General features: G+C 34.3%; 1 protein-coding gene across 1 annotated transcript in view; it reads left to right on the top strand.

The window, feature by feature from the left end:
- The first annotated feature begins 1,812 nt into the window (after window positions 1-1,812).
- Window positions 1,813-10,261, top strand: part of CCDC93 (coiled-coil domain containing 93) — a 41,881-nt gene continuing 33,432 nt past the window's right edge. The window contains exons 1-6 of the mRNA XM_015820284.1: window positions 1,813-1,913; window positions 3,961-4,074; window positions 4,432-4,526; window positions 5,696-5,807; window positions 5,957-6,055; window positions 7,438-7,494. Coding sequence (XP_015675770.1) covers window positions 1,872-1,913; window positions 3,961-4,074; window positions 4,432-4,526; window positions 5,696-5,807; window positions 5,957-6,055; window positions 7,438-7,494 — 519 coding nt within the window. The 5' untranslated portion in view covers window positions 1,813-1,871. The remainder of the gene's footprint in view (window positions 1,914-3,960; window positions 4,075-4,431; window positions 4,527-5,695; window positions 5,808-5,956; window positions 6,056-7,437; window positions 7,495-10,261) is intronic.

Below are 10,261 nucleotides of genomic sequence, written 5' to 3' on the forward strand. Positions count from 1 at the left end.
TATTGTTAATCAATTGTGACCGTTTTATTTTTAAACTTCTTCCTTTCTCACACCCCTTCCTAGCTCAGGAGTAATTGCACACAATCATTCATGTTTTGGTCATCTCCTGATCTCCTGAGTGGATACTGCAATATGTTCTACAAAGAGCAGCCCTTGAAGAACATCTAGAAACTTCAGTTGATCAAGAATGAAGCAATGTGGGCTATTATGGGTGTGCCTTGCTATATTCGTTTTACACTTTTGCTATGCTAGCTGCACTGATTTTTCAATTTGCTTATGTGTGCAAATCAAGATGCTAATCAAGGTAGTTATTATCTATAAAGCTCTACATGGTCTGGGACAAGGTATTTGAGGGATCCTCTTATTCTCATTGTTTCTACCCATATCATTAAGCTGGGCAGAAGGACATGCTCCGGGTGCTAGTCTGTAGGTTTCAGCTGCCATCTGGAACACCACATCACCTGAGATTAAGTTGGCTCCCCTGCTCAACTTTTGGAAAGTCTTGAAGATCTAGCAGTTTTCACAGGAAAAGTATTTTTTTTTACTTTTATATAAATTATTCAGAATAATTATGTCCTCGGCAGCCACTTTGCATTATAATTAATTAAATACATTAAATAAAATCAATTTATATTCTATTTTTTAATCTCTGTCAGCCACCCAGAATTGCATTTGTGAGAAGTGAAGCCATATCAATTGATTAAAATAAATACATTTAAAGAAATAAATACATTGTTACTAAATACAGGCAAAAGGTGGCTAAGCAAGCTCTTGTCAAAGCATGACTATAAATACGTGGATTGTTCTGCCATTTGATATTTCACTCTGCTATATATAATGGAAAAGCAGATCTCTCCATTGATCAAGTTCAGTCAGATGACAGCACCCTAGCTGGCTTATCTCAAAAGGCTAATTCAGGATAGATTTGGTCAATAAGTCCTCAATTTATGACCACAATTGAGCCCCAAATTTCTATTGTTAAATGAGACATTTGTTAAGTGAGTTTCGCCCCATTTTATGACTTTTCTCACCAGTTACATGAATCACTGCAGGTGTTAAGTTAGTAACACGGTTGTTAAGTGAATCTGGCTCCCTCATTGTCTTTGCTTGTCAGAAGTTCGTAAAAGGGGATCACATGACCTGGGACACTGCAGCTGTCATAAATATGAGTCGGTGGCCAAACATCTGAATTTTGGTCATGTGGCCAGGGGGATGCTGTAATGGTATGTGAAAAATGGTCATGTCACTTTTTCATTGCTGTTTTAACTCTGAATGGTCACTAAATGAACTGTTGTAGGTCAAGGATTACTGTACTTCAACAGAGCCACCAAGAAACTGCAGGGTGTAAACCTTGTAATTCTGCCAGAATACTTGCAAAGATGTAGTCATTAGAAGTCAATTCTGTTTACGGCAGACGACGATCTATCTTTTCAAACGTGGGGCCGCATTTTCACTAATTTCCATCTTGAACAAGAAACAGAAGAGTAACACGGGGAATAAGGGGCAGGCATTGCTTTAAAAAAAATAAAATCTGATTTCAGCCTTGGCGCATTCCTCCAATAATCAACATCACCCCCATCCTGGCAGCCAACCTTCTGCTCCAAAGAGCAACTTGAGCGACCGCTGTTTTCACGTGCCCCTTTCTTTTTAACAGAGTGGTACGGTCCGCGCTAGATCTGCGCGCTGGGTGCTGAGTGCGGTCCAAACCAAGGGAAGAAGAGGGGAGAGTAGTATTTTGCGGAAGAAGAAGGAGTGCCACCCAAGCCTTCCCCACTTAAGTGGGCGAGTCTTTAGTCCAGCGCGAGCGGATGTGACAGAAGCGAAGGAAGCGGTGCAGCAACAGCAGCAGCAGCTGGAGAGAAGGCGCGGATATGGGTACCCTTAAGGGGCAGGAACATCAGCCTGCCCAGGAGGTAAAGGAAAGAGTCGTGGGGTTGTTGGGATCTAGCTTTCCTTTATGACTCCTCACTTGTTTATGCGATTGAACCTTGCATGTATTGGTTTCTTTCCTGAATGTCACTCGGGAGAGGAGAATCCACGGGAGGAGGAGGAGGAACAATTCGAGAATGAGCCGTTTTCTTCCCAAAGGAAGGAAAAACCAGTTTCCTTCCTAGCTTTTTTTAATGACTGTTTCTCCACGGGCTGGAGACAATTGTCTGAAATGGTATAGGATCTCCTGCTTAAGCAGGGCGCTGGACTAGAAGACCTCCAAGGTCCCTTCCAGCTCTATTCTGATTCTAATTCAATTCTGTACAGCTGAAGACACGGGAGTCTGTGAAGTGTTACGTCTTAAGCATTAGGTCCTGTGTGAAGTGTTATGTCCTCCTATTCGTTTTAGGTTAGCCCCAAGTTTCTCCCCCCCCCCCCTTGAAACTGGATTGAGCGATTCTAATCAGTGAGCCTAAATCATTTTGCGTATGATCAGGGCTTTTTTCTTTATTTTATTTTATTTTTAAAAGTATGTATTTACTTACTAGCATGGCTATGCGTTTCAATGCCAGCCGACTCTATTATTGCAAAGGCGCGAAATTACTACCGCACCGAAAATGCTTCCTAGGTGCCAAAGTACGGTATTGAACGTGAGTGTGTGGATTGAGATTGCAACATTTTAAAAAGGCTAGTTATCTTAGATATTCATCACTGCGTTTTCTAATTGCACATTTCTTTTGGGGCCTGATTAAAAAAAAACCATAGTTTTGTAGCTCATGTAGACCCACGCTTGATAAGAGTTTTGAAATTTAGTTAGCTGAATGTTAATATCCGTATGGCTTTTTGTACTGGTATTTGTGAGTTTTGGTGAGGTGGTTTTCAGCTACTGACCCATTCTCACAAACAAACTGGCTGTTGGTTCCAGGGGAATGGCCTGAAGCTGCCATTGGGCATTAGCCTGTCAATGTGTAGAGAGACTGCAGTAGACCATGTGTTGGATCTTCACCAGTGATCCCTTTTTAGAATGGCTGATGAGATTTAGAGATTTATATTTATGGTGCGTTTGCAGATGCTCATAGTTTTAAACTTGGAGTTTGTTGTCTTCACCTACATTCCTATGTTGTGAAATGTAATTGGGATTGGTACAAATGGCAGTCACTTTTATTAAATTGGCAGTATATACTATAGGCATAAAATAAATATGTACAATAAAAATGCTCCTTTTTCACAATTTTTATATTCCACATCTACTGTTAGCCATAACTGAGGACTAGATACTTGAATTGTATATATCTTTCAGATTGTAGTATACTTTAGATTTTACCAGCTTTTTTGAAGAGATCTAGATAAATCCACAGAATTGTATACAGGGTTGTTTGGAGTCAGGTAGCATCAGATTGAATAAAATAAATAAGCTATACTTAAGTACCTTTTCTCCATAAAGTATTTTGCAATAGAATAAAACCCCCTCTCTTAAGCATTATTTCTGATGAAAAGACAATATATTAATTTAATAAAAACAATTATTTTCATCCAAAAAGCTCTGATAGTAGTAATATTAAAATAGTCACATAAAAGTAATAATTTGGCAATATGGTAGCAATATTTAAGTATAACTTTATACACCCAGGGATGTCTCACATTTTATAATCATTGCTGAGGCAAATACAGGACTGTTCTTTGAAATGAAGGCCTAATCTTGGACACTTCTTCGTATAGAACAGAACATAATAACAGAATTGGAAGATACCTTGGAGGTCTTCTATAGGAAATCCTATACCATTGCAGACAAATGGTTGTCCAATCTCTTAAAAACTTCCAGTGTTGGAGCATTCACAATTTCTGGAGGCAACTGGTTATGGTAATATTGATTTGTATCATGAGATAATCTGTAGAACATACATTATGGTATAAATATAGAGTGCAATTGGGAAAAAAGAAATTTTATTTACTGATTGTTTTGATATTTGCATTATCCCACTCTATCATGATAATTTATATTAATATAGACCTCTCTAATTTTCTTTTTAGGTTGAAACTCGAGAGGATGAAGAACAAAATATCAAATTAAGTGAAATTTTAGAGCTCTTGGTTGCAGCTGGATACTTCAGGGCAAGAATTAAAGGCCTGTCTCCTTTTGATAAGGTAAGAGTATTCATATATCATTACTACAATACTATGTGCAGGCTGCATGCTCTAATTAAATTAAATAGTTTTTCATCATTTTGCTGATTTTAACCAATCACTACATGTTTTAAGTGAAGTACAGATTAAACAAACAACTGTTTCGTTTTCTTAATTCTCTTAAATTTCCTAGTAAAAGGAATTAAATATGGCTATTCTAGTATGAATTGCAAGGAAACATCTTGCATTTAATAAATTGCTACTAAGTTAAAAATTGCATTACTAAGTTAAAGTGAATTGCAGTTTTATGTGATAATATGGCATTAATTGGATTTTCCACTCCAGACAATTAAATGAATATGTTTATCTTGTGTTTAGGTGGTTGGTGGCATGACTTGGTGTATCACAACGTGCAACTTTGACATTGATGTTGACTTATTATTTCAGGAAAACTCAACAATTGGTCAAAAAATGTAAGTTGGTAGGGAAACTCCTGGAAACTAGTTTCTTGGCTTGCATGATGTTTTCAGCACAAATTTTATTTATCTAGGAAAGTTGTGCAAGAATTTCCAATTCTCTTTAATTGTTTCATAGTAGCTATGAAAGTAAGATAGACACTTTGTTCTATGCATTATTCTCAAATCAGATTTTATTTAATGCCAAAATCACCACACTTTAAAGCTGTTTTCGTTGATCCATGGAAATGGGAATGGGGTACTGTTGTACTCTGTTATGAGGGAGCACTTTATGGAAAAAACTCCAGTCTGTCTGCCGTATCTGTATCTATATATTTTCTTAGGAAGGGGCAACTTAAAGGTGACATATTATGATAATTTTAAATATTTAAGTTTGTCTCAAAAAATGTTTCCCCAAAGATCAGAGTCATAGAAAGTGGCATACTTGTCTTGAGTTCCTGTGCTCAATATTTTTTATCAGTTCAGTTCAGTCATTTAGATAGCAATTCTATACCTGCTTATGTGAAAAATAAGACACTCTGTATTAGGTGAGATTTCTAAACAAATTAGTGGGATGCGTTGTTTTACTAGCAGTTTAGTTTTATCCACCAGGGGGGTTTTTAGGGTGTTGGTGTATATATATATATATATATATATATATATATATATATATATATATATATATATATATATATATATATATATATATATATATATATATATATATATATATATATATATATATATATATATATATATATATATTTCTTTTTGCTGACAAAGAGTTAAAGAATTAAGTGGGAGACTAGAATAGCTATTTCGAGCTCATTAGCATGTAGGCTGCCTAGGTTCGAATCCCATAAAGGGTGTGGCTAGCTGATGAGAGCATAATGAGCTCAAAATAGCTATTCTAGTCTCCCACTTAATTCTTTAACTCTTTGTCAGCAAAAAGAAATCTGAATTTGTAATGTATCGCAGTAGCGACTTGAGCCTGCTTAACGCCCCTAGTTGGGGGGCTGCAAGGCAAAAGTGATTATATATATATATATAAAAGTAGAACTGCAGTATAGCAGTCAAAATGCCAAGGTGCAATCAATCAGGCCGGTCTGTCTGAAAAACTTTCTATATATATATACAGTATGTACATTTGCACATTTCTAAATTGTCTCATATTTGTCTTTGTCCAGTGCCTTAACAGAGAAGATTGTATCAGTTTTACCTAGAATGAAATGCCCTCACCGCTTGGAGCCACATCAAATACAGGGATTGGATTTCATTCACATTTTTCCTGTTGTGCAGGTACATGCATCTTGATATATAAGAATAGCTCTGCTGGTTAAAAGAAAGAGGTTCATTTTCTCAATTATCTTTTTGATAGATGTAACGTATCCCGATCTTTTTTTTTCCCTTCCCACAACTTTTTGTTTCTTTTTCTTTGTTGCTCTTAGTGGCTTGTAAAACGTGCAATAGAAACCCGGGAAGAAATGGGAGATTACATCCGGTCATATTCCATATCTCAGTTTCAAAAGATACACAGTTTACCAGAGGTAAACATTTGATTCTTCTGTGATTTGAGAACTGGCATCAAGAGTGATTCTCTTCAGCATCTTTAAATTGTACAGGATTGAAGCAAGTTGCACAGCTGTTTCAGCTCATAGAGTTTTAGGACAGAAACTGATGTATCAAATATCAGGAGTTGATACTGGAGCAAAACAAATGTCAGCACTCCTTCTTTAATATTAAATATCCAGTTGTATTGCTAGCCATTTGGGAGCATTTCTAAAATCATCTGGAAAATTGTTAACAGCATTTTAAAGCAATGTGCTTGTCCAGTACTAATTGACAGATAACTATTTTTATTACAAGATTAATTTCTGTAGTGTCATTGGGATGTTTAATGTCCCATATTTATGAGATATCAGTTATGTACGGTAGGGGTTTTTTTTAAGAACATTTCTTGTTCAGTTTTTCTGTCTTAAAAAAAACAGAATATTGTCTCCAATTCATTTATGGAAGGAAAATCTAATTGTAAGCTTTTTATGATAAAAAAGGGTGTGCAAAATATTTTGAATTTGAATTGTTCTGTATTTGAAACATCAGGCTTCTTATTTGAAACAGTTATATAAAACATTTTGAAACCTTTGTTTTCTATTCAGAGCATACCATCTTAATAATTTAATAATTTTGGAGGCATTTTATCTCAAAATACTGTTTCATAGCCCAAACACATTTTAAGATAATCAAAGCAGACCATTTTGATTCTGAAACAGCTAAACCAAAAACAATACAACTTTTTAAAACCTGAAATAAAATATAATAAAAAATAAATATATTTAGAATAGACATATTTATTATAGACATATTTAGAATAGTTTGAATTCAAAAGTCAAAAGTTGCACATTGTCATTAAAAATTATTAGTTTTCAATATTCACATCATATCTTCTGTTGTAACAAGGTGCTTTAGATTTAAAACCTTTGTTTTTAAGAACTATCATTGAGATATAATTAAAACATTTAATGCCAGAACAGGTATATCTTCTTGTGTTAGCTGGCTCTATTATTTGAAAGCTGGTAAGCATATTTTTCTGCCTTCTATGTGATAAAAAATATCAAAGCCTTTGCTTTCGATTAGACAGGTATATTTTCTAAAATTATAGTACATTATATTATATAGCATTAGGATGTAAGCATAAATGGTATTGTTGTATCTTTGGCTATTTTGGAGTAAGCCCTAAAGAGTTTAATGACCCAGATAAATACTTCTACAATTATATTCTCAGTGTGAAAGTATCAAAATGACATAACTTCATTTTTTTTGTATATTTGAGTGTCACAATTATTTATTCAGCAAGGTTCCAAACTTTGCTATCTCTGTAGAAACCAAAAGTGTATTGCTATTGTTTAAATGTATCTCAATTGCCTTGCAGGATGATGAATTCATGCAACGAAAAGAAAAAGCTATAAAAACTGTTAATGAGATCAGTGTAAGTGTAAAATGCAATGCACTTTAATTCAAAGATTTTTCAAAATGAAACATTTGATTTAAATGTGCCATCTTTTTCGTTTTATTTTATCTTCTTTTTTTTCAAATAGGCCCCATATATAAAATATTTGCTTTTTTTTTTAGTTAGGAAACCTTTTCAGATGAATTATAACTACAGTAATAATACCCATTGTATTTCTTATTAATTTTATGTTCTGCTACAAATTGATTCATCTTGCAAAGATGAATATAATGATAAAAAGTTTCCATGTCATTAGCATTACAGTGGACTTGCCTGGATTTGTGTGTTGTAGATCATATCATGGGTTGTTGTGGTTTAGCATGACACAGGATTGGATGCAAGATTCCTAGCAGAAAAACAGCCAGCTTCAGCTATGATTATCCATGTATTTTATAGCATATGGCTGTTAAATTTATATTGCAAATTTATTTCTCTTCTTTATAGTGAGAGTTCTTGGAGACAGTAAAAATGAAAGAGAGTTCTTTTTTATTTTTCAAATAGTACTACTAGGTTAAGGCTGGATTAATTTTGTATGGCATATAGAATTGTGGTATATTGAAATCCCAGTGTATGTTTTTCATTATAAAATTTTTATTATTTTCCAAAAAAACAAAAAAAACATCACAAGTATTACACAATATTATATTATATCCCACCCCCCCGGACTTCCCAAACCAAGTCCCAGGCTAATATTCAAATATAAGTAAACAAATATTAATATCTCTAACTCCACAAACTCTATTTATAAACAATCCATCTCCTCCACATTAATAAAAAAAAAATTATACATTTAAGTAGTTCAAATACACCAAAGTCTATACCAATTCAGCAGGTAACCAGTGTATGTTTTGAATATTAGCAATACATTTGGATTTTTTTGTCCTTGTAGGAAATGATGTGCCAGTTTCAAATATCACATAAAAAGAAATTTAAAGATGCATAATTTGCATAGCTTACATTGCATTTCATCCGAGGTACTGTGGTTTAAAACAGATTTACCCACTTGTGTATCTGCCAGCATTGATCAAAACATCAGAGAGAGAGAGAGAGGGTAAAAAGCTCTTAACATGACTTTCTCTGGCAGAGTCAACGAAGGAGAGAAGCCAAGTTGTAGAAACAATGATAATATTTGTCACTGTAGCCAAGAGAAAGTAAATTGCCTTTGTCAGGGTATAATATAAACAAAGGGTATAATATCATCAAATAGAATTCAGACATTGCAATTTTAAAATTGTTTTCCTTAGGCACTTTTGTTTGTTTTCTTCTTTTTTAAAAAAATATAGCACTAAACAAGAATGGGCTGTAATGAAGGACATGTTTTGAGAATCCATTTAAATTTGCTTATTAACCTTTTTTGCATGTTTCTATTCCTTCTTCCCTCATTCCTTGTGGTTCTTATGATTGCCAATTATATAGGTCAATTATTTCAAACTAGTGATGATCTCTAATCATATTTTTTTTTTATGGCAGGCATTTATCCAGTGAAATAAACAATAACTAAAATATACTGGAATCCTGAATAAATGTTTAATAAAAGTGGTCTATATGGTCCAACCACCAGACTTTAATCAGAATTTATGGAGAAATATGAAATTTACTTATGTAGTTAGAATGTTTCCCTTCTTAAATAATTCAAATAATCAAACCAGCACACAAAAAATTACAGTATATTTGCCAGGAAAGTGATATAACGTTCATGTAGTCTCTAGAAATTTACCTCAGTTCAAGGAAGACTTTAATTAGTTTTCTTGACACTTCTAGTTGATTTAGCAAGGCCATATAGATAGAGGAGGTAAAGTGATGTTTGCTTTATTTATGTATAAAAATGTCACATATAAAGCCTATTCTTGTTATATCTATGATTGTCAAAAATAATTAGAACTATCTTGTCTATTTCCTAGGAATAGAAATTAGTTAAGATGGTCACTATTATCTGAATCTAAGTGGATTATTCACAGGGTCACACATTGGTCATTCTTTGTTCAATTCACTTCTTTTACCTTAAATTTAAGTACATTGCCTTGTTTTATAGCTTTTCATAGCTTATTATAGATGAAATGCATGCTTTTCATTTTCCCATCTTAATTATACTAAAATGATTCTTATATAGCTAGTTAAAGCAGCCATAATTAAGTCTCTGGTAATTAAGCATAATTATTCAAGACTAGAAGTAGAATTAATGATCAATTATCTTCAGTGATTCAAAATTAAGTCTTACTTAAGTATGCAAGGTATTCCCTTTTTAAAGGGCTGGCATTTCTCTTTTATTATTTTCAAGGATATTACAGATTTTAAAGTTGGCAAGTTTGCAGCTGTGTGTGTGTGTCTTTATTGTTTTTAAGTCTGCATCTCTGTGTGTGTATTGTGGTTTTTTTTAAAAAAAAAACTGGACAGTCTGTTCAAAAGATGGCATAACCAAACAATTTGAGTGATCAGAAATTCACTGACACTAGCCTATTGTATAATACTGAAAAATTATTCAACCAATTTTAAAACCTGTTTCTATGTATATAATGATTGAGGAATCTCATCAAAATCTGTTCAGCAGATGCCCTTGACGTGATGGCCCGTTGCCTGGAGGCCGTACGGGTCTGGATGGGAAGGAACAGACTCAGACTCAACCCTTCCAAGACCGAGTGGCTGTGGCTGCCGGCGCCCCGGCATAGTCAGTTGGTTCCATCGCTGTCTATAGGGGGCGAATCCTTGGCCCCCTCAGAAAGGGCGCGCAATCTGGGAGTCCTCCTGG

Source organism: Protobothrops mucrosquamatus, unplaced genomic scaffold (genome assembly GCF_001527695.2).
Source record: "Protobothrops mucrosquamatus isolate PMUCROS unplaced genomic scaffold, P.Mucros_1.0 scaffold1109, whole genome shotgun sequence".
Classification (NCBI taxonomy): Eukaryota; Metazoa; Chordata; class Lepidosauria; order Squamata; family Viperidae; genus Protobothrops; species Protobothrops mucrosquamatus.